At 57.5% G+C, this 26,619-nt stretch overlaps 1 protein-coding gene across 1 annotated transcript in view; it reads left to right on the forward strand.

Moving 5' to 3' along the window:
• Positions 1 to 26,619, forward strand: part of LOC139276865 (piezo-type mechanosensitive ion channel component 2) — a 585,431-nt gene that overhangs the window by 89,310 nt on the left and 469,502 nt on the right. Inside the window, exons 20-22 of the mRNA XM_070894861.1 lie at positions 2,504 to 2,708; positions 5,218 to 5,316; positions 6,897 to 7,062. Of these exons, the coding sequence (XP_070750962.1) occupies positions 2,504 to 2,708; positions 5,218 to 5,316; positions 6,897 to 7,062 (470 nt within the window). The remainder of the gene's footprint in view (positions 1 to 2,503; positions 2,709 to 5,217; positions 5,317 to 6,896; positions 7,063 to 26,619) is intronic.

The raw sequence follows: 26,619 nt of genomic DNA on the forward strand, positions 1-26,619 counted from the left end.
TCTGACGAAGGGTCATCGACATGCATGGCAGATGAAGTATAATGTGGATAAATGTGAGGTTATCCACTTTGGTGATAAAAACAGAGAGACAGACTATTATCTGAATGGTGACAGATTAGGAAAAGGGGAGATGCAACGAGACTTGGGTGTCATGGTACATCAGTCATTGAAGGTTGGCATGCAGGTACAGCAGGCGGTTAAGAAAGCAAATGGCATGTTGGCATTCATAGCAAGGGGATTTGAGTACAGGGGCAGGGAGGTGTTGCTACAGTTGTACAGGGCCTTGGTGAGGCCACACCTGGAGTATTGTGTACAGTTTTGGTCTCCTAACTTGAGGAAGGACATTCTTGCTATTGAGGGAGTGCAGCGAAGGTTCACCAGACTGATTCCCGGGATGGTGGGACTGACCTATCAAGAAAGATTGGATCAACTGGGCTTGTATTCACTGGAGTTCAGAAGAATGAGAGGGAATCTCATAGAAACGTTTAAAATTCTGATGGGTTTAGACAGGTTAGATGCAGGAAGAATGTTCCCAATGTTGGGGAAGTCCAGAACCAGGGGTCACAGTCTAAGGATAAGGGGTAAGCCATTTAGGACTGAGATGAGGAGAAATTTCTTCACCCAGAGAGTGATGAACCTGTGGAATTCTCTACCACAGAAAGTTGTTGAGGCCAATTCACTAAATATATTCAAAAAGAAGTTGGATGAAGTCCTTACTACGAAGGGGATCAAGGGGTATGGCGATAAAGCAAGAAAGGGCTACTGAGGTTGCATGTTCAGCCATGAACTCATTGAATGGCGGTGCAGGCTCGAAGGGCCGAATGGCCTACTCCTGCACCTATTTTCTATGTTTCTATGTTTCTATGACCCGAAACGTTAACTCTGCTTCCTCTCCACAGATGCTGCCTGACCCGTTGAGATTCCCAGCATTCTCTGTTTTTATTCCAGATTCCAGCATCCGCAGTATTTTGCTTTTGTATTAGATGAACATGTATTCCTTTTGTTGCCATAATATATCGATTACACTGACACAAGGTTAAGAAAATATGGAGGGGAAATTGCGGTCGGAGGCTTCCTTCAGACCAACGCCTCTGACCCGAAAAAAATTGCGAAAATACCCGGTGGTCCCGGAGGAATGTAGGATTGCGATCGGAGGCCTCCATTCACTGTGCAGCGCCCGGGAACATGTCCTCTAGGTACATATTCGTATCCTGGAGTCACATGGGCCTGGACCACCAATCACTATCTAGTATTCTCATTGCTAATAATGGGAGCTCCGTTTGAACGGACTCCCATTACTATCAATGGGAAAAAAAACCACTGAAACACAACACAATAAATTAAAAAAAACACCTCACATATTTAAAATTAATTGAAATTGTATGTAATTAAATGTTTTAGAAAAAAAATATTTTTAAAAAAATGTGTTTTTAATAGGGTTAAAAATAAACTTACCTTAACGGACAGGTATTTGCGAGGCCTCTTCGGGTGTGCATGCACATCACACACACCCGGCGAGACCACAATTTTCGGCCCAATATAAGGTTGCATAAATAGTTTTGTCACTGGACAAATAATCCAGGGAGCATGAGTTCAAATCCCACCGTGGCAGTTTGAGAATCTGAATTCTGATGCATTTTTTTAAACGTGAAAATAAAAAGCTGATGTCAGTAAAAGTGACCATGAAATGCTCGGATTGTAGTAAAATCCCAACCGGTTCACTAATGTCCTTTTGTGGAGGAAGCCTGGCGCCCTTACCCGGTCTGGTTGTGACTCCTGTCCCACACCAACATGGCTATTTATTAACTGCTATCTGAAGTGGCCGAGATAACCACACCGTTGTATCAAACTGCTACCATCGGTTGAAGAACCACCACCTTTTCACGGCAACTAGGGATGGGCAATAAATGCCGGCCTTGCCAACGCGCCCACTTCCCGAGAATGAATAAAAGAATGTTGTAGTCAATCTCCTGTGGGTGAGTTGCTAGATCAAGTTGAAGTTTGTGACCGATATGGCGAGAGACAGTCAAATGAGTTTTACAAGGTATAATCAGCCATCACAAGAATATGCAGCATACAAGCAGGTGTTGGGGAAATCTTTAATGTCTGTGCACACTATTAGTTATCGTTCTAACATCCACGCAATAGTCCAGCTCCACTTCCCCACCCACTCCCCATAACCCTTTACTCCCTTATATAAATCAACACTGTATGAAACCCTTGTTTAGGTGGGTTTGGTTTCCAAAATACATGTATTACAGCTCGTCTCCAAACTTGGAGTCCAATGGAACCTCCACTTGATACAGGCAGGTTAAAGGTGATGAATAGTACATAGAAACCAGATGCTGGTTTGGAACCAAGCTTTTCAATGAGTCTCTGGGGAATCTACGTTAATGAGAATAATAATGCGGGATGTTACAGGCCGATGCGAAGCGGAGTGCCAACGCAAAGCCTGGTGTGTGAGATGCCGCAACACGTTGACCATTTGTCCCTTACTCCTCAGGTTTGCTGCATGTTAGCCATCAACCTCATTGGGCAACGCATGGACTTGTACTCTGCCATCCATGGCTTGTGGCTGTTGGCCATTCTGTATCGGCGCCGGAGGAAGGCGATCGCTGAGATCTGGCCCAAATATTGCTGCTTCATCGCCTGCGTCATTTCATTCCAGTACTTGCTGTGTATCGGTGTCCCTCCTTCTCTCTGCAAAGGTGTGTCCTCAAGCCGCCCGAGTAATACGACAAGCTGCAACAAATGGAATCTTGGCCTTTATTGAAAAGGGGATGGAGTACAATAGCAGGGAAGTCTTGCTACAGTTATACAGGGTATTGGTGAGGCCACACCTGGAGTATTGTGTGCAGTTTTGGTTTCCATATTTACGAAAGGATATACTTGCTCTGAAGACAGTTCAGAGAAGGTTCACTCAGTTGATTCCGGAGATGAGGGGGTTGACTTATGAGGAAAGGTTGAGTAGGTTGGGCCTCTACTCATTGGAATTCAGACGAATGAGAGGTGATCTTATCGAAACGTATAATATTATGAGGGGGCTTGACAAGGTGAATGCAGAGAGGATGTTTCCACTGATGAGGGAGACTAGAACTAGAGGGCATAATCTTATAATAAGGGGCCACCCATTTAAAACTGAGATGAGGAGGAATTTCTTCTCTCAGAGGGTTGTAAATCTGTGGAATTCGCTGCCTCAGAGAGCTGTGGAAGCTGGGACATTGAATGAATTTAAGACAGAAATAGACAGTTTCTTAACTGATGAGCGAATAAGGGGTTATGGGGAGCGGGCGGGGAAGTGGAGCTGAGTCCATGATCAGATCAGCCATGATCGTATTAAATGGCAGAGCAGGCTCGAGGGGCCATATGGCCTACTTCTGCTCCAATTTCTTATGTTCTTATGATCTTATAAATTAACAAAGCGTTTAGACATCACTGTGGAACTTGCCGCCAGTTACTGAGTGCGGTGAGATTGGGAAGGCATTGTAAATGCATTCGGTGCCAACATTCACTGGTGTACACACTGTTCACATCTACACGTGTTTAACTCCACACAGCTGGTGCAAGGCCACTCCTGTTGTGCTGACATACACTGGCTACCGGCTCCCCCTGTTGTTGGATACGCTCTGTTCTTACAATAGTCATCATCATCATCATAGGCAGTTCCTCAAAACGAGGATGATTTGCTTCCACGCCAAAAAGGGATGAGTTCACAGGTGTTTCAATGAAGGACCTAATATTCCAGGTCCTGAACTACATCCTGAAGGGTGGAAGATGCCTGTGTGTAGATTTTTATTAATGTGTGGTGGCCGTTGCAAACCAGCCACCACATGGGCTTGACAGAGCTAGGCCTTGGTCCACTGGCAAGGGTAACCAAGATGACTGGAGACCAGCTCTGCTGCACGGACCTAGTACGCACATATATCGCAGTGTGGGCTGATCCGTGCTGCCCCTGGGCCCTCGCCTCTTCTGACCCCGAACTCACGCCTCTCCTGGGCCCCGATCACATCCCTCCACAGTCTCTCACCGCTCCTGCTGTATCTGCCCACGCTCCAATCACTGACCTGGACCTTGATGATGTCACTCTTCGTGGCCCACCACCAACCTTCCTTCTGTGATACCCCAGGGAACCAAAAGGCTTGATCCCACCTCTACCGATTCCCCAAATAATATTTTCTTCTTTGGGCACCGGCTACTGATGCCCAAAATCCCGCCCCTGAAATCTCCGCGCTCTCCCAGCACATCCCATGCTGTGTGCTGGGAGCAATATTTTAACACGATAAACGAGCCAACCTCACACTCGTGCACCCATGGTGGTCCCAGTATTGTGTCGGCGGGAATCTACCACCAGCTCGCCTTCCAATATTCAGCAGTCTGCTTCCGCAAACAGTGCAAGAGTGGAATTCTTTCTTCATAGAATCATAGAAGTTTACAGCAACGAAGGAGGCCATTTCAACCCATTGAATCCGCGCCGGCCGACAAAGAGCTATCCAGCCTAATCCCACTTTCCCGCTCTTGGTCTCTAACCCTGCAGGTTACGGCACTTCAGGTGTACATCCAAATACTTGTTAAATGTGGTGAGGGTTTCTGCCTCTACCACCCTTTCAGGCAGTGAGTTCTAGACCCCCACCACCCTCTGGGTGATGACATTTCTTCTCAACTCCACTCTAAACCTCCTACAAATAACTTTAAATCTATGCCAACTGGTTGTTGACCCCTCTTCTAAGGAAAATAAGTCCTTCCTATCCACTCTAGCTAGGCCCCTCATAATGTTATACACCTCAATAAGGTCTCCTCTCAGCTACCTCTGTTCCAAAGAAAACAAACCCAGCCAATCCAATCTTTCCTCATAGCTAAAATTCTCCAGTCCAGGCAATATCCTCTTAAATCTCCTCAGTACCCTTTCTAGTGCAATCACATCTTTCCTGTAATATGGTGACCAGACTGCACGCAGTACTCCAGCTGTGGCCTAACTAGTGTTTTATACAGTTCAAGCATAAGCCCCCTGCTCTTGTATTCTATGCCTTGGCTAATAAAGGCAAGTATTCCGTATGCCTTCTTAACCATCTTATCCACCTGGCCTGCTACCTTCAGGGATCTGTGGAAATGCTCTGCAAGGTCCCTTTGTTCCTCTACACGTCTCGGTGTCCTACCATTTAATGTTTATTCCCTTGCCTTGTTATCCCTCCCCAAACGCCTGTGTGATATCCTTTATAGATTATCCTTGGAGGGCCAGCCTCGGATTGAGCTCCAACCTCATTAAGTGGCTCTACCTGCCAGACTTCATAAAGAGACCCAATCCAATGTTCCTGATTTGTAAGTAATCAATTCACCATCGGCTCTAATATAGCCAGATAGCAATTATTTTATTTAGGCTCAAGCATACTGGGATTTGTAATTGTGACAAGATAAGAAATTCATATTGCTCATCATCAAATCCCAAACTAGGCTCAGAAGTGAGCTTGATGGTCAGGTCCCAATTTTGATCATGATTAGGATTCAATTAGATTCATATTTGGGTTTGGATTGAGATTCAGATGGGATTTAAAGTCAGATTCTGCTTGGAATATGGTTCCGAGTGTGATTGAGGTCTGGGTTTAGATTCCGGTTGGAATTTGTGTTTGAATTCTAGTTGGGATTCAGACTTAAGTTTTCAGCTGCAACTTGATTTGGATTCCAGTTGGGACTTGGGTTCCAATTCTATTTGGGATTTGAGTTCGGGTTTTGGTTCAAAATGTGTGGAATTCGGACTCACATTCCGGTTGGGATTTTGGTTCAGATTTGGTTGGGATCCCTTTGCATTGCAGCTGATGAGTAGATTGTGAATTCCGGAATTCCCTTCCTAAACTTCACCACCTCTCCATCTCCAACCTCCTCCTTTAAGACCCTTCTTAAAGCTCACTTCTCAGACCAAGCTTTTGATGAAAGATAAGGGAGTCAAGGGTTATGGGGAGTGGGCAGGGAGGTGGAGTTGAGGCCAAGATTAGATCAGCCATAATCTTATTGAATGGCGGAGCAGGCTCGAGGGGCCAAATGGCCTACTCCTGCTCCTATTTCTTCTGTTCTTATGTTCTAATGACTCTTTGACTTGCCATCCATTTTTCCAACTATGCAAATTAATTCATATTAACCTAACGGGAATCTTGAAACCTTGGGAAGTCAGGAGCATTGCCATGATTTTCCATCCATTGGGAGGGGAGAAAACTCAATGGGTGCTTCTGGTTTGCCAACGTCCAGATCCAGAAGTGGATTTGTCACATTCATCACATGAAGCACTCCCACAGTTCGCACTGACGTGCTCAATGATGGGACTCTTGTCCCGGAGTCAGAAGGTCGTGAATTTGAGTCCCACTCCAGAAACCTGGGCACAAAAGCCAGGCTGGCACCCCAGTGCAGTGCTGAGGGAGTGCTGTACTGTCGGAGGTGCCGTCTTTCAGATAAGATGTCAAACTGATGCCCCGTCTGCCCTCTCAGGTGGATGTTAAGGAATCCATGGAACTATTAGAAGAAGAGCAGGGGTGTTATTCCTGGTGTGCAGACCAATATTTATCCCTCAATCAACATAACAAAAGCATGATCTGATCATGGTCACATTGTTGTTTGTAGGACCTTGCTGTGCACAAATTAGCACATTACAACAGTGACTATATATTTCAAAAGTAATTCATTGACTGTAAAGTGCTTTGGGGCATCCTTAGATCATGAAAGGCGCTATATAAATGCAAGATCTTTCATTCTTGCCCTCAAATGCCCTGCAAATTGTCTAAGGCACTGCTTCTGAAGACGAAGCTCAGCCCCTTATAATGGTCGTTAGTTCAATTCCTGTGTAATCATTGAGTTGAGACTGATGGCGTTGTTCCATGGCAAGTATATAATTGAAGTTTTTTCTCTATTAGATGACTTCATGTTGCTGTTGTATGCATCGATTCAGTGGCAAGTGTTTGAAGATGAGAACACGGCAGCAATACGGCTAACTGTGGGAGACAATGTTGAGATCAGCCGCTGCCTAGATACAGCCACCGTTAGTCAGTATATTCCCGTGGCAAACTTCATTCACTGCAGGTAAGCTCTTCCACCAGGGCCTCCAATGCTTCCATTATTCATTCCAGGAAAACTAGAGAATCAGGACGACCAACTACCCCGACATACCAGCGGAAATGTAATTCCTTCTGCGTAAGACTCCGACTATCATTAAAAATATAATTGATGGAAACTGTAAACCTAAATCCAGCAAATCAAACATAATCCAAGGAGCTTCACAGCAATCTAGTACAGGACCAGATAAAGCCCGAACTGGGCCCGGTATAGGAACAGACACTCCCGGACTGGGCCCGGTACAGCACCAGACACTCCCGGACTGGGATTGGTACAGGACCAGACACTCCCGGACTGGGCCCGGTACAGGACCAGACACTCCCGGACTGGGCCTTGTACAGGACCAGACACTCTCGGACTGGGCCTGATACAGGACCAGACACTCCCGGACTGGGCCCGATACAGGACCAGACACTCCCGGACTGGGCCCGATACAGGACCAGACACTCCAGGACTTGGCCCGATACAGGACCAGACATTCCCGAACTGGGCCCGGTACAGGACCAGACACTCCCGGACTGTGCCCGGTACAGGACCAGACACTCCCGGACTGGGCCCGATACAGGATCAGACACTCCCGGACTGGGCCTTGTACAGGATCAGACACTCTCGGACTGGGCCTGATACAGGACCAGACACTCCATGACTTGGCTCGATACAGGACCAGACACGCCCGGATTGAGCCCGGTACAGGAACAGATAACCCCGGATGGGGCCCGGTAGAGGACCAGACACTCCCGGACTGAGCCCGGTACGGGACCAGACACTCCCGGAATGGGCCTGGTACAGGACCAGACACTCCTGGACTGGGCGCATTACAGGACCAGACACTCCCGGAATAGGCCCGGTACAGGACCAGACATTCCAGGACTGGGCCCAGTACAGGACCAGACACTCCTGGACTGAGCCTGATACAGGACCAGACACTCCAGGACTGGGCCCGATACAGAACCAGACACTCCAGGACTGGGACGGGTACAGGACCGGACACTCCCGGACTGGGCCTGGTACAGGACCAGACACTCCAGGACTGGGCCCGATACAGGACCAGACACTCCCGGACTGGGCCTGATACAGGACCAGACACTCCAGAACTGGGCCCGGTACAGGACCAGACACTCCAGGACTGGGACTGGTACAAGACCAGACACTCCCGGACTGGGCCCAATACAGGACCAGACACTCCCGGACTGGGCCCGGTACAGGACCAGACACTCCCGGACTGGGCCCGATACAGGAACGGACACTCCAGGACTGGGCCCGATACAGGACCAGACACTCCAGGACTGGGACTGGTACAGGACCAGACACTCCAGGACTGGGCCCAATACAAGACCAGACACTCCCGGACTGGGCCCGATACAGGACCAGATACTCCCGGACTGGGCCCGATACAGGACCAGACACTCCCGGACTGGGCCCGACACAGGACAAGACACTCCAGGACTGGGACTGGTACAGGAACAGACACTCCCGGACTGGGCCCGATAGAGGACCAGACACTCCCGGACTGGGCCTTGTACAGGATCAGACACTCTCGGACTGGGCCTGATACAGGACCAGAGACTCCAGGACTTGGCCCGATACAGGACCAGACACGCCCGGACTGAGCTCGGTACAGGAACAGATAACCCCGGATGGGGCCCGGTAGATGACCAGACACTCCCGGACTGAGCCCGGTACGGGACCAGACACTCCCGGAATGGGCCTGGTACAGGACCAGACATTCCCGGACTGGGCCCATTACAGGACCAGACACTCCCGGAATAGGCCCGGTACAGGACCAGACACTTCAGGACTGGGCCCAGTACAGGACCAGACACTCCTGGACTGAGCCCGATACAGGACCAGACACTCCAGGACTGGGCCCAATACAGGACAAGACACTCTCGGACTGGGCCTGATAAATGACCAGACACTCCAGGACTTGGCCCGACACAGGACCAGACACGCCCGGACTGAGCCCGGTACAGGAACAGATAACCCCGGATCGGGCCCGGGAGAGTACCAGACACTCCCGGACTGAGCCCGGTACGGGACCAGACACTCCCAGAATGGGCCTGGTACAGGACCAGACACTCCCGGACTGGGCCCGATACAGGACCAGACACTCCCGGACTGGGCCCGATACAGGACCAGACACTCCAGGACTGGGCCCGATACAAGACCAGACACTCCCGGACTGGGCCCGATACAGGACCAGACACTCCCGGACTTGGCCCGATACAGGACCAGACACTCCCGGACTGGGCCCGAGACAGGACAAGACACTCCAGGACTGGGCCTGATACAGGACCAGACACTCCAGGACTTGGCCCGATACAGGACCAGACACGCCCGGACTGAGCCCGGTACAGGAACAGATAACCCCGGATGGGGCCCGGTAGAGGACCAGACACTCCCGGACTGAGCACGGTACAGGACCAGACACTCCCGGAATGGGCCTGGTACAGGTGCAGACACTCCCGGACAGGGCCCATTACAGGACCAGACACTCCCGAAATAGGCCCGGTACAGGACCAGACACTTCAGGACTGGGCCCAGTACAGGACCAGACACTCCTGGACTGAGCCCGATACAGGACCAGACACTCCAGGACTGGGCCCAATACAGGACAAGACACTCTCGGACTGGGCCTGATAAACGACCAGACACTCCAGGACTTGGCCCGACACAGGACCAGACACGCCCGGACTGAGCCCCGTACAGGAACAGATAACCCCGGATCGGGCTCGGGAGAGGACCAGACACTCCCGGACTGAGCCCGGTATGGGACCAGACTCTCCCGGAATGGGCCTGGTACAGGACCAGACACTCCCGGACTGGGCCCAATAAAGGACCCGACACTCCCGGACTGGGCCCGGTACGGGACCAGACACTCCCGGAATGGGCCTGGTACAGGACCAGACACTGCCGGACTGGGCCCGATACAGGACCAGACACTCCCGGACTGGGCCCGATACAGGACCAGACACTCCAGGACTTGGCCCGATACAGGACCAGACATTCCCGAACTGTGCCCGGTACAGGACCAGACACTCCCGGACTGTGCCCGGTACAGGACCAGACACTCCCGGACTGGGCCCGATACAGGATCAGACACTCCCGGACTGGGCCTTGTACAGGATCAGACACTCTCGGACTGGGCCTGATACAGGACCAGACACTCCAGGACTTGGCTCGATACAGGACCAGACACGCCCGGACTGAGCCCGGTACAGGAACAGATAACCCCGGATGGGGCCCGGTAGAGGACCAGACACTCCCGGACTGAGCCCGGTACGGGACCAGACACTCCCGGAATGGGCCTGGTACAGGACCAGACACTCCTGGACTGGGCGCATTACAGGACCAGACACTCCCGGAATAGGCCCGGTACAGGACCAGACATTCCAGGACTGGGCCCAGTACAGGACCAGACACTCCTGGACTGAGCCTGATACAGGACCAGACACTCCAGGACTGGGCCCGATACAGAACCAGACACTCCAGGACTGGGACGGGTACAGGACCGGACACTCCCGGACTGGGCCTGGTACAGGACCAGACACTCCAGGACTGGGCCCGATACAGGACCAGACACTCCCGGACTGGGCCTGATACAGGACCAGACACTCCAGAACTGGGCCCGGTACAGGACCAGACACTCCAGGACTGGGACTGGTACAAAACCAGACACTCCCGGACTGGGCCCAATACAGGACCAGACACTCCCGGACTGGGCCCGGTACAGGACCAGACACTCCCGGACTGGGCCCGATACAGGAACGGACACTCCAGGACTGGGCCCGATACAGAACCAGACACTCCAGGACTGGGACCGGTACAGGACCAGACACTCCAGGACTGGGCCCAATACAAGACCAGACACTCCCGGACTGGGCCCAATACAGGACCAGATACTCCCGGACTGGGCCCGATACAGGACCAGACACTCCCGGACTGGGCCCGACACAGGACAAGACACTCCAGGACTGGGACTGGTACAGGAACAGACACTCCCGGACTGGGCCCGATAGAGGACCAGACACTCCCGGACTGGGCCTTGTACAGGATCAGACACTCTCGGACTGGGCCTGATACAGGACCAGAGACTCCAGGACTTGGCCCGATACAGGACCAGACACGCCCGGACTGAGCCCGGTACAGGAACAGATAACCCCGGATGGGGCCCGGTAGATGACCAGACACTCCCGGACTGAGCCCGGTACGGGACCAGACACTCCCGGAATGGGCCTGGTACAGGACCAGACATTCCCGGACTGGGCCCATTACAGGACCAGACACTCCCAGAATAGGCCCGGTACAGGACCAGACACTTCAGGACTGGGCCCAGTACAGGACCAGACACTCCTGGACTGAGCCCGATACAGGACCAGACACTCCAGGACTGGGCCCAATACAGGACAAGACACTCTCGGACTGGGCCTGATAAATGACCAGACACTCCAGGACTTGGCCCGACACAGGACCAGACATTCCCGAACTGGGCCCGGTACAGGACCAGACACTCCCGGACTGTGCCCGGTACAGGACCAGACACTCCCGGACTGGGCCCGATACAGGATCAGACACTCCCGGACTGGGCCTTGTACAGGATCAGACACTCTCGGACTGGGCCTGATACAGGACCAGACACTCCATGACTTGGCTCGATACAGGACCAGACACGCCCGGATTGAGCCCGGTACAGGAACAGATAACCCCGGATGGGGCCCGGTAGAGGACCAGACACTCCCGGACTGAGCCCGGTACGGGACCAGACACTCCCGGAATGGGCCTGGTACAGGACCAGACACTCCTGGACTGGGCGCATTACAGGACCAGACACTCCCGGAATAGGCCCGGTACAGGACCAGACATTCCAGGACTGGGCCCAGTACAGGACCAGACACTCCTGGACTGAGCCTGATACAGGACCAGACACTCCAGGACTGGGCCCGATACAGAACCAGACACTCCAGGACTGGGACGGGTACAGGACCGGACACTCCCGGACTGGGCCTGGTACAGGACCAGACACTCCAGGACTGGGCCCGATACAGGACCAGACACTCCCGGACTGGGCCTGATACAGGACCAGACACTCCAGAACTGGGCCCGGTACAGGACCAGACACTCCAGGACTGGGACTGGTACAAGACCAGACACTCCCGGACTGGGCCCAATACAGGACCAGACACTCCCGGACTGGGCCCGGTACAGGACCAGACACTCCCGGACTGGGCCCGATACAGGAACGGACACTCCAGGACTGGGCCCGATACAGGACCAGACACTCCAGGACTGGGACTGGTACAGGACCAGACACTCCAGGACTGGGCCCAATACAAGACCAGACACTCCCGGACTGGGCCCGATACAGGACCAGATACTCCCGGACTGGGCCCGATACAGGACCAGACACTCCCGGACTGGGCCCGACACAGGACAAGACACTCCAGGACTGGGACTGGTACAGGAACAGACACTCCCGGACTGGGCCCGATAGAGGACCAGACACTCCCGGACTGGGCCTTGTACAGGATCAGACACTCTCGGACTGGGCCTGATACAGGACCAGAGACTCCAGGACTTGGCCCGATACAGGACCAGACACGCCCGGACTGAGCTCGGTACAGGAACAGATAACCCCGGATGGGGCCCGGTAGATGACCAGACACTCCCGGACTGAGCCCGGTACGGGACCAGACACTCCCGGAATGGGCCTGGTACAGGACCAGACATTCCCGGACTGGGCCCATTACAGGACCAGACACTCCCGGAATAGGCCCGGTACAGGACCAGACACTTCAGGACTGGGCCCAGTACAGGACCAGACACTCCTGGACTGAGCCCGATACAGGACCAGACACTCCAGGACTGGGCCCAATACAGGACAAGACACTCTCGGACTGGGCCTGATAAATGACCAGACACTCCAGGACTTGGCCCGACACAGGACCAGACACGCCCGGACTGAGCCCGGTACAGGAACAGATAACCCCGGATCGGGCCCGGGAGAGTACCAGACACTCCCGGACTGAGCCCGGTACGGGACCAGACACTCCCAGAATGGGCCTGGTACAGGACCAGACACTCCCGGACTGGGCCCGATACAGGACCAGACACTCCCGGACTGGGCCCGATACAGGACCAGACACTCCAGGACTGGGCCCGATACAAGACCAGACACTCCCGGACTGGGCCCGATACAGGACCAGACACTCCCGGACTTGGCCCGATACAGGACCAGACACTCCCGGACTGGGCCCGAGACAGGACAAGACACTCCAGGACTGGGCCTGATACAGGACCAGACACTCCAGGACTTGGCCCGATACAGGACCAGACACGCCCGGACTGAGCCCGGTACAGGAACAGATAACCCCGGATGGGGCCCGGTAGAGGACCAGACACTCCCGGACTGAGCACGGTACAGGACCAGACACTCCCGGAATGGGCCTGGTACAGGTGCAGACACTCCCGGACAGGGCCCATTACAGGACCAGACACTCCCGAAATAGGCCCGGTACAGGACCAGACACTTCAGGACTGGGCCCAGTACAGGACCAGACACTCCTGGACTGAGCCCGATACAGGACCAGACACTCCAGGACTGGGCCCAATACAGGACAAGACACTCTCGGACTGGGCCTGATAAACGACCAGACACTCCAGGACTTGGCCCGACACAGGACCAGACACGCCCGGACTGAGCCCCGTACAGGAACAGATAACCCCGGATCGGGCTCGGGAGAGGACCAGACACTCCCGGACTGAGCCCGGTATGGGACCAGACTCTCCCGGAATGGGCCTGGTACAGGACCAGACACTCCCGGACTGGGCCCAATAAAGGACCCGACACTCCCGGACTGGGCCCGGTACGGGACCAGACACTCCCGGAATGGGCCTGGTACAGGACCAGACACTGCCGGACTGGGCCCGATACAGGACCAGACACTCACGGACTGGGCCAGGTACAGGACCAGACACTCTCGGACTGGGACTGATACAGGACCAGACACTCCCGGACTGGGCCCGATACAGGACCAGACACTCCCGGACTGGGCCCGATACAGGACCAGACACTCCAGGACTTGGCCCGATACAGGACCAGACATTCCCGAACTGTGCCCGGTACAGGACCAGACACTCCCGGACTGTGCCCGGTACAGGACCAGACACTCCCGGACTGGGCCCGATACAGGATCAGACACTCCCGGACTGGGCCTTGTACAGGATCAGACACTCTCGGACTGGGCCTGATACAGGACCAGACACTCCAGGACTTGGCTCGATACAGGACCAGACACGCCCGGACTGAGCCCGGTACAGGAACAGATAACCCCGGATGGGGCCCGGTAGAGGACCAGACACTCCCGGACTGAGCCCGGTACGGGACCAGACACTCCCGGAATGGGCCTGGTACAGGACCAGACACTCCTGGACTGGGCGCATTACAGGACCAGACACTCCCGGAATAGGCCCGGTACAGGACCAGACATTCCAGGACTGGGCCCAGTACAGGACCAGACACTCCTGGACTGAGCCTGATACAGGACCAGACACTCCAGGACTGGGCCCGATACAGAACCAGACACTCCAGGACTGGGACGGGTACAGGACCGGACACTCCCGGACTGGGCCTGGTACAGGACCAGACACTCCAGGACTGGGCCCGATACAGGACCAGACACTCCCGGACTGGGCCTGATACAGGACCAGACACTCCAGAACTGGGCCCGGTACAGGACCAGACACTCCAGGACTGGGACTGGTACAAAACCAGACACTCCCGGACTGGGCCCAATACAGGACCAGACACTCCCGGACTGGGCCCGGTACAGGACCAGACACTCCCGGACTGGGCCCGATACAGGAACGGACACTCCAGGACTGGGCCCGATACAGAACCAGACACTCCAGGACTGGGACCGGTACAGGACCAGACACTCCAGGACTGGGCCCAATACAAGACCAGACACTCCCGGACTGGGCCCAATACAGGACCAGATACTCCCGGACTGGGCCCGATACAGGACCAGACACTCCCGGACTGGGCCCGACACAGGACAAGACACTCCAGGACTGGGACTGGTACAGGAACAGACACTCCCGGACTGGGCCCGATAGAGGACCAGACACTCCCGGACTGGGCCTTGTACAGGATCAGACACTCTCGGACTGGGCCTGATACAGGACCAGAGACTCCAGGACTTGGCCCGATACAGGACCAGACACGCCCGGACTGAGCCCGGTACAGGAACAGATAACCCCGGATGGGGCCCGGTAGATGACCAGACACTCCCGGACTGAGCCCGGTACGGGACCAGACACTCCCGGAATGGGCCTGGTACAGGACCAGACATTCCCGGACTGGGCCCATTACAGGACCAGACACTCCCAGAATAGGCCCGGTACAGGACCAGACACTTCAGGACTGGGCCCAGTACAGGACCAGACACTCCTGGACTGAGCCCGATACAGGACCAGACACTCCAGGACTGGGCCCAATACAGGACAAGACACTCTCGGACTGGGCCTGATAAATGACCAGACACTCCAGGACTTGGCCCGACACAGGACCAGACACGCCCGGACTGAGCCCGGTACAGGAACAGATAACCCCGGATCGGGCCCGGGAGAGTACCAGACACTCCCGGACTGAGCCCGGTACGGGACCAGACACTCCCAGAATGGGCCTGGTACAGGACCAGACACTCCCGGACTGGGCCCGATACAGGACCAGACACTCCCGGACTGGGCCCGATACAGGACCAGACACTCCAGGACTGGGCCCGATACAAGACCAGACACTCCCGGACTGGGCCCGATACAGGACCAGACACTCCCGGACTTGGCCCGATACAGGACCAGACACTCCCGGACTGGGCCCGATACAGGACAAGACACTCCAGGACTGGGACTGGTACAGGAACAGACACTCCCGGACTGGGCTTTGTACAGGATCAGACACTCTCGGACTGGGCCTGATACAGGACCAGACACTCCAGGACTTGGCCCGATACAGGACCAGACACGCCCGGACTGAGCCCGGTACAGGAACAGATAACCCCGGATAGGGCCCGGTAGAGGACCAGACACTCCCGGACTGAGCACGGTACGGGACCAGACACTCCCGGAATGGGCCTGGTACAGGAGCAGACACTCCCGGACAGGGCCCATTACAGGACCAGACACTCCCGAAATAGGCCCGGTACAGGACCAGACACTTCAGGACTGGGCCCAGTACAGGACCAGACACTCCTGGACTGAGCCCGATACAGGACCAGACACTCCAGGACTGGGCCCAATACAGGACAAGACACTCTCGGACTGGGCCTGATAAACGACCAGACACTCCAGGACTTGGCCCGACACAGGACCAGACACGCCCGGACTGAGCCCCGTACAGGAACAGATAACCCCGGATCGGGCTCGGGAGAGGACCAGACACTCCCGGACTGAGCCCGGTATGGGACCAGACTCTCCCGGAATGGGCCTGGTACAGGACCAGACACTCCCGGACTGGGCCCAATAAAGGACCCGACACTCCCGGACTGGGCCCGGTACGGGACCAGACACTCCCGGAATGGGCCTGGTACAGGACCAGACACTGCCGGACTGGGCCCGATACAGGACCAGACACTCACGGACTGGGCCAGGTACAGGACCAGACACTCCCGGACTGGGCCTGATACAGGACCAGACACTCCCGGACTGGGCCCGATAGAGGATCAAACACTCCCGGCTGGGCCTTGTACAGTACCAGACACTCTCGGACTGGGCCTGATACAGGACCAGACACTCCAGGACTTGGCTCGATACAGGACCAGACACGCCCGGACTGAGCCCGGTACAGGAACAGATAACCCCGGACTTGGCCCAGTAGAGGACCAGACACTCCCGGACTGAGCCCGATACAGGACCAGACACTCCAGGACTGGGACTGGTACAGGAACAGACACTCCCGGACTGGGCCAGATAGAGGACCAAACACTCCCGGACTGGGCCTTGTACAGGACTAGACACTCTCGGAGTGGGCCTGATACAGGACCAGACACTCCAGGACTGGGCCTGATACAGGACCAGACACTCCAGGACTGGGCCCGATACAGGACCAGACACCCCGGACTGGCCCGATACAGGACCAGACACTCCCGGACTGGGCCCGATACAGGACCAGACACTCCCGGACTGAGCCCGGTACAGGACCAGACACTCCCGGATTGGGCCTGGTACAGGACCAGACACTCCCGTAAAGAGCCCGGTACAGGAGCAGACACTCCCGGATTGGGCCCGGTACAGGACCAGACACTCCCGGACTGGGCCCGATACAGGACTAGACACTCCCGGACTGGGCCCGATACAGGACACGACCCTCCAGGTCTGGGACTGGTACAGGAACAGACACTCCCGGACTGGGCCCGATAGAAGACCAAACACTCCCGGATTGGGCCTGGTACAGGACCAGACACTCCCGTAAAGAGCCCGGTACAGGAGCAGACACTCCCGGATTGGGCCCGGTACAGGACCAGACACTCCCGGACTGGGCCCGGTACAGGACCAGACACTCCCGGACTGGGCCCGATACAGGACCAGACACTCCCGGACTGGGCCCGGTATAGTACAAGACACTCCAGGACTGGGACTGGTACAGGAACAGACACTTCCAGACTGGGCCCGATACAGGACAAGACACTCTCGGACTGGGCCTGATAAACGACCAGACACTCCAGGACTTGGCCCGACACAGGATCAGACACGCCCGGACTGAGCCCGGTACAGGAACAGATAACCCCGGATGGGGCCCGGGAGAGGCCAAGACACTCCCGGACTGAGCCCGGTACGGGACCAGACACTCCCGGAATGGGCCTGGTACAGGACCAGACACTCCCGGACTGGGCCCAATACAGGACCAGACACTCCCGGACTGGGCCCGGTACTGGACCAGACACTCCCGGAATGGGCCTGGTACAGGACCAGACACTCCTGGACTGGGCCCGATACAGGACCAGACACTACCGGACTGGGCCAGGTACAGGACCAGACACTCCCAGACTGGGCCTGATACAGGACCAGACACTCCCGGAATGAGCCCGGTACAGGACCAGACACTTCCGGACCGGGACAGGTACAGGACCAGACACTCCCGGACTGGGCCCGATACAGGACCAGACACTCCCGGACTGGGCCCGATACAGGACCAGACACTCCCGGACTGGGCCCGATACAGGACCAGACACTCACGGACTGGGCCCGATACAGGACCAGACACTCCCGGACTGGGCCCGATACAGGACCAGACACTCCCGGACTGGGCCCGATACAGGACCAGACACTCCCGGACTGGGCCCGATACAGGACAAGACACTCCAGGACTGGGACTGGTACAGGAACAGACACTCCCGGACTGGGCCCGATAGAGGACCAAACACTCCCGGACTGGGCCTTGTACAGGACCAGACACTCCAGGACTGGGTCCGATACAGGACCAGACACTCCCGGACTGGGCCTGATACAGGGCCAAACACTCCAGGACTGGGCCCGATACAGGACCAGACACTCCCGGACTGGGCCTGATACAGGACCAGACACTCCAGAACTGGGCCCGGTACAGGGCCCGACACTCCCGGACTGGGACTGGTACAGGACCAGACACTCCAGGACTTGGTCCGATACAGGACCAGACACGCCTGGACTGAGCCCGGTACAGGAACAGATAACCCCGGATCGGGCCCAGTAGAGGACCAGACACTCCCGGACTGAGCCCGATACATGACCAGACACTCCCGGAATGGGCCCGATACAGGACCAGACACTCCCGGACTGGGCCCGATACAGGACTAGACACTCCCGGACTGGGCCCGATACAGGACACGACCCTCCAGGTCTGGGACTGGTACAGGAACAGACACTCCCGGACTGGGCCCGATAGAAGACCAAACACTCCCGGATTGGGCCTGGTACAGGACCAGACACTCCCGTAAAGAGCCCGGTACAGGAGCAGACACTCCCGGATTGGGCCCGGTACAGGACCAGACACTCCCGGACTGGGCCCGGTACAGGACCAGACACTCCCGGACTGGGCCCGATACAGGACCAGACACTCCCGGACTGGGCCCGGTATAGTACAAGACACTCCAGGACTGGGACTGGTACAGGAACAGACACTTCCAGACTGGGCCCGATACAGGACAAGACACTCTCGGACTGGGCCTGATAAACGACCAGACACTCCAGGACTTGGCCCGACACAGGATCAGACACGCCCGGACTGAGCCCGGTACAGGAACAGATAACCCCGGATGGGGCCCGGGAGAGGCCAAGACACTCCCGGACTGAGCCCGGTACGGGACCAGACACTCCCGGAATGGGCCTGGTACAGGACCAGACACTCCCGGACTGGGCCCAATACAGGACCAGACACTCCCGGACTGGGCCCGGTACTGGACCAGACACTCCCGGAATGGGCCTGGTACAGGACCAGACACTCCTGGACTGGGCCCGATACAGGACCAGACACTACCGGACTGGGCCAGGTACAGGACCAGACACTCCCAGACTGGGCCTGATACAGGACCAGACACTCCCGGAATGAGCCCGGTACAGGACCAGACACTTCCGGACCGGGACAGGTACAGGACCAGACACTCCCGGACTGGGCCCGATACAGGACCAGACACTCCCGGACTGGGCCCGATACAGGACCAGACACTCCCGGACTGGGCCCGATACAGGACCAGACACTCACGGACTGGGCCCGATACAGGACCAGACACTCCCGGACTGGGCCCGATACAGGACCAGACACTCCCGGACTGGGCCCGATACAGGACCAGACACTCCCGGACTGGGCCCGATACAGGACAAGACACTCCAGGACTGGGACTGGTACAGGAACAGACACTCCCGGACTGGGCCCGATAGAGGACCAAACACTCCCGGACTGGGCCTTGTACAGGACCAGACACTCCAGGACTGGGTCCGATACAGGACCAGACACTCCCGGACTGGGCCTGATACAGGGCCAGACACTCCAGGACTGGGCCCGATACAGGACCAGACACTCCCGGACTGGGCCTGATACAGGACCAGACACTCCAGAACTGGGCCCGGTACAGGGCCCGACACTCCCGGACTGGGACTGGTACAGGACCAGACACTCCAGGACTTGGTCCGATACAGGACCAGACACGCCTGGACTGAGCCCGGTACAGGAACAGATAACCCCGGATCGGGCCCAGTAGAGGACCAGACACTCCCGGACTGAGCCCGATACATGACCAGACACTCCCGGAATGGGCCCGATACAGGACCAGACACTCCCGGACTGGGCCCGATACAGGACTAGACACTCCCGGACTGGGCCCGATACAGGACACGACCCTCCAGGTCTGGGACTGGTACAGGAACAGACACTCCCGGACTGGGCCCGATAGAAGACCAAACACTCCCGGACTGGGCCTTGTACAGGATCAGACACTCTCGGACTGGGCCTGATACAGGACCAGACACTCCAGGACTTGGCCCGATACAGGACAAGACACGCCCGGACTGAGCCTGGTACAGGAACAGATAACCCCGGATGGGGCCCGGTAGATGACCAGACACTCCCGGACTGAGCCCGGTACGGGACCAGACACTCCCGGAATGGGCCTGGTACAGGACCAGACATTCCCGGACTGGGCCCATTACAGGACCAGACACTCCCGGAATAGGCCCGGTACAGGACCAGACACTTCAGGACTGGGCCCAGTACAGGACCAGACACTCCTGGACTGAGCCCGATACAGGACCAGACACTCCAGGACTGGGCCCAATACAGGACAAGACACTCTCGGACTGGGCCTGATAAATGACCAGACACTCCAGGACTTGGCCCGACACAGGACCAGACACGCCCGGACTGAGCCCGGTACAGGAACAGATAACCCCGGATCGGGCCCGGGAGAGTACCAGACACTCCCGGACTGAGCCCGGTACGGGACCAGACACTCCCAGAATGGGCCTGGTACAGGACCAGACACTCCCGGACTGGGCCCGATACAGGACCAGACACTCCCGGACTGGGCCCGATACAGGACCAGACACTCCAGGACTGGGCCCGATACAAGACCAGACACTCCCGGACTGGGCCCGATACAGGACCAGACACTCCCGGACTTGGCCTGATACAGGACCAGACACTCCCGGACTGGGCCCGAGACAGGACAAGACACTCCAGGACTGGGACTGGTACAGGAACAGACACTCCCGGACTGGGCCTTGTACAGGATCAGACACTCTCGGACTGGGCCTGATACAGGACCAGACACTCCAGGACTTGGCCCGATACAGGACCAGACACGCCCGGACTGAGCCCGGTACAGGAACAGATAACCCCGGATGGGGCCCGGTAGAGGACCAGACACTCCCGGACTGAGCACGGTACAGGACCAGACACTCCCGGAATGGGCCTGGTACAGGTGCAGACACTCCCGGACAGGGCCCATTACAGGACCAGACACTCCCGAAATAGGCCCGGTACAGGACCAGACACTTCAGGACTGGGCCCAGTACAGGACCAGACACTCCTGGACTGAGCCCGATACAGGACCAGACACTCCAGGACTGGGCCCAATACAGGACAAGACACTCTCGGACTGGGCCTGATAAACGACCAGACACTCCAGGACTTGGCCCGACACAGGACCAGACACGCCCGGACTGAGCCCCGTACAGGAACAGATAACCCCGGATCGGGCTCGGGAGAGGACCAGACACTCCCGGACTGAGCCCGGTATGGGACCAGACTCTCCCGGAATGGGCCTGGTACAGGACCAGACACTCCCGGACTGGGCCCAATAAAGGACCCGACACTCCCGGACTGGGCCCGGTACGGGACCAGACACTCCCGGAATGGGCCTGGTACAGGACCAGACACTGCCGGACTGGGCCCGATACAGGACCAGACACTCACGGACTGGGCCAGGTACAGGACCAGACACTCTCGGACTGGGACTGATACAGGACCAGACACTCCCGGACTGGGCCCGATACAGGACCAGACACTCCCGGACTGGGCCCGATACAGGACCAGACACTCCAGGACTTGGCCCGATACATGACCAGACATTCCCGAACTGGGCCCGGTACAGGACCAGACACTCCCGGACTGTGCCCGGTACAGGACCAGACACTCCCGGACTGGGCCCGATACAGGATCAGACACTCCCGGACTGGGCCTTGTACAGGATCAGACACTCTCGGACTGGGCCTGATACAGGACCAGACACTCCAGGACTTGGCTCGATACAGGACCAGACACGCCCGGACTGAGCCCGGTACAGGAACAGATAACCCCGGATGGGGCCCGGTAGAGGACCAGACACTCCCGGACTGAGCCCGGTACGGGACCAGACACTCCCGGAATGGGCCTGGTACACGACCAGACACTCCCGGACTGGGCGCATTACAGGACCAGACACTCCCGGAATAGGCCCGGTACAGGACCAGACATTCCAGGACTGGGCCCAGTACAGGACCAGACACTCCTGGACTGAGCCTGATACAGGACCAGACACTCCAGGACTGGGCCCGATACAGAACCAGACACTCCAGGACTGGGACGGGTACAGGACCGGACACTCCCGGACTGGGCCTGGTACAGGACCAGACACTCCAGGACTGGGCCCGATACAGGACCAGACACTCCCGGACTGGGCCTGATACAGGACCAGACACTCCAGAACTGGGCCCGGTACAGGACCAGACACTCCAGGACTGGGACTGGTACAAAACCAGACACTCCCGGACTGGGCCCAATACAGGACCAGACACTCCCGGACTGGGCCCGGTACAGGACCAGACACTCCCGGACTGGGCCCGATACAGGAACGGACACTCCAGGACTGGGCCCGATACAGAACCAGACACTCCAGGACTGGGACCGGTACAGGACCAGACACTCCAGAACTGGGCCCAATACAAGACCAGACACTCCCGGACTGGGCCCGATACAGGACCAGATACTCCCGGACTGGGCCCGATACAGGACCAGACACTCCCGGACTGGGCCCGACACAGGACAAGACACTCCAGGACTGGGACTGGTACAGGAACAGACACTCCCGGACTGGGCCCGATAGAGGACCAGACACTCCCGGACTGGGCCTTGTACAGGATCAGACACTCTCAGACTGGGCCTGATACAGGACCAGAGACTCCAGGACTTGGCCCGATACAGGACCAGACACGCCCGGACTGAGCCCGGTACAGGAACAGATAACCCCGGATGGGGCCCGGTAGATGACCAGACACTCCCGGACTGAGCCCGGTACGGGACCAGACACTCCCGGAATGGGCCTGGTACAGGACCAGACATTCCCGGACTGGGCCCATTACAGGACCAGACACTCCCAGAATAGGCCCGGTACAGGACCAGACACTTCAGGACTGGGCCCAGTACAGGACCAGACACTCCTGGACTGAGCCCGATACAGGACCAGACACTCCAGGACTGGGCCCAATACAGGACAAGACACTCTCGGACTGGGCCTGATAAATGACCAGACACTCCAGGACTTGGCCCGACACAGGACCAGACACGCCCGGACTGAGCCCGGTACAGGAACAGATAACCCCGGATCGGGCCCGGGAGAGTACCAGACACTCCCGGACTGAGCCCGGTACGGGACCAGACACTCCCAGAATGGGCCTGGTACAGGACCAGACACTCCCGGACTGGGCCCGATACAGGACCAGACACTCCCGGACTGGGCCCGATACAGGACCAGACACTCCAGGACTGGGCCCGATACAAGACCAGACACTCCCGGACTGGGCCCGATACAGGACCAGACACTCCCGGACTTGGCCCGATACAGGACCAGACACTCCCGGACTGGGCCCGATACAGGACAAGACACTCCAGGACTGGGACTGGTACAGGAACAGACACTCCCGGACTGGGCTTTGTACAGGATCAGACACTCTCGGACTGGGCCTGATACAGGACCAGACACTCCAGGACTTGGCCCGATACAGGACCAGACACGCCCGGACTGAGCCCGGTACAGGAACAGATAACCCCGGATGGGGCCCGGTAGAGGACCAGACACTCCCGGACTGAGCACGGTACGGGACCAGACACTCCCGGAATGGGCCTGGTACAGGAGCAGACACTCCCGGACAGGGCCCATTACAGGACCAGACACTCCCGAAATAGGCCCGGTACAGGACCAGACACTTCAGGACTGGGCCCAGTACAGGACCAGACACTCCTGGACTGAGCCCGATACAGGACCAGACACTCCAGGACTGGGCCCAATACAGGACAAGACACTCTCGGACTGGGCCTGATAAACGACCAGACACTCCAGGACTTGGCCCGACACAGGACCAGACACGCCCGGACTGAGCCCCGTACAGGAACAGATAACCCCGGATCGGGCTCGGGAGAGGACCAGACACTCCCGGACTGAGCCCGGTATGGGACCAGACTCTCCCGGAATGGGCCTGGTACAGGACCAGACACTCCCGGACTGGGCCCAATAAAGGACCCGACACTCCCGGACTGGGCCCGGTACGGGACCAGACACTCCCGGAATGGGCCTGGTACAGGACCAGACACTGCCGGACTGGGCCCGATACAGGACCAGACACTCACGGACTGGGCCAGGTACAGGACCAGACACTCCCGGACTGGGCCTGATACAGGACCAGACACTCCCAGACTGGGCCCGATAGAGGATCAAACACTCCCGGCTGGGCCTTGTACAGTACCAGACACTCTCGGACTGGGCCTGATACAGGACCAGACACTCCAGGACTTGGCTCGATACAGGACCAGACACTCCCGGACTGAGCCCGATACAGGACCAGACACTCCAGGACTGGGACTGGTACAGGAACAGACACTCCCGGACTGGGCCCGATAGAGGACCAAACACTCCCGGACTGGGCCTTGTACAGGACTAGACACTCTCGGAGTGGGCCTGATACAGGACCAGACACTCCAGGACTGGGCCTGATACAGGACCAGACACTCCAGGACTGGGCCCGATACAGGACCAGACACCCCGGACTGGCCCGATACAGGACCAGACACTCCCGGACTGGGCCCGATACAGGACCAGACACTCCCGGACTGAGCCCGGTACAGGACCAGACACTCCCGGATTGGGCCTGGTACAGGACCAGACACTCCCGTAAAGAGCCCGGTACAGGAGCAGACACTCCCGGATTGGGCCCGGTACAGGACCAGACACTCCCGGACTGGGCCCGGTACAGGACCAGACACTCCCGGACTGGACCCGATACAGGACCAGACACTCCCGGACTGGGCCCGGTATAGTACAAGACACTCCAGGACTGGGACTGGTACAGGAACAGACACTTCCAGACTGGGCCCGATACAGGACAAGACACTCTCGGACTGGGCCTGATAAACGACCAGACACTCCAGGACTTGGCCCGACACAGGATCAGACACGCCCGGACTGAGCCCGGTACAGGAACAGATAACCCCGGATGGGGCCCGGGAGAGGCCAAGACACTCCCGGACTGAGCCCGGTACGGGACCAGACACTCCCGGAATGGGCCTGGTACAGGACCAGACACTCCCGGACTGGGCCCAATACAGGACCAGACACTCCCGGACTGGGCCCGGTACTGGACCAGACACTCCCGGAATGGGCCTGGTACAGGACCAGACACTCCCGGACTGGGCCCGATACAGGACCAGACACTACCGGACTGGGCCAGGTACAGGACCAGACACTCCCAGACTGGGCCTGATACAGGACCAGACACTCCCGGAATGAGCCCGGTACAGGACCAGACACTTCCGGACCGGGACAGGAACAGGACCAGACACTCCCGGACTGGGCCCGATACAGGACCAGACACTCCCGGACTGGGCCCGATACAGGACCAGACACTCCCGGACTGGGCCCGATACAGGACCAGACACTCACGGACTGGGCCCGATACAGGACCAGACACTCCCGGACTGGGCCCGATACAGGACCAGACACTCCCGGACTGGGCCCGATACAGGACCAGACACTCCCGGACTGGGCCCGATACAGGACAAGACACTCCAGGACTGGGACTGGTACAGGAACAGACACTCCCGGACTGGGCCCGATAGAGGACCAAACACTCCCAGACTGGGCCTTGTACAGGACCAGACACTCCAGGACTGGGTCCGATACAGGACCAGACACTCCCGGACTGGGCCTGATACAGGGCCAGACACTCCAGGACTGGGCCCGATACAGGACCAGACACTCCCGGACTGGGCCTGATACAGGACCAGACACTCCAGAACTGGGCCCGGTACAGGGCCCGACACTCCCGGACTGGGACTGGTACAGGACCAGACACTCCAGGACTTGGTCCGATACAGGACCAGACACGCCTGGACTGAGCCCGGTACAGGAACAGATAACCCCGGATCGGGCCCAGTAGAGGACCAGACACTCCCGGACTGAGCCCGATACATGACCAGACACTCCCGGAATGGGCCCGATACAGGACCAGACACTCCCGGACTGG

This window comes from Pristiophorus japonicus, chromosome 12, assembly GCF_044704955.1.
Source record: "Pristiophorus japonicus isolate sPriJap1 chromosome 12, sPriJap1.hap1, whole genome shotgun sequence".
Classification (NCBI taxonomy): domain Eukaryota; kingdom Metazoa; phylum Chordata; class Chondrichthyes; family Pristiophoridae; genus Pristiophorus; species Pristiophorus japonicus.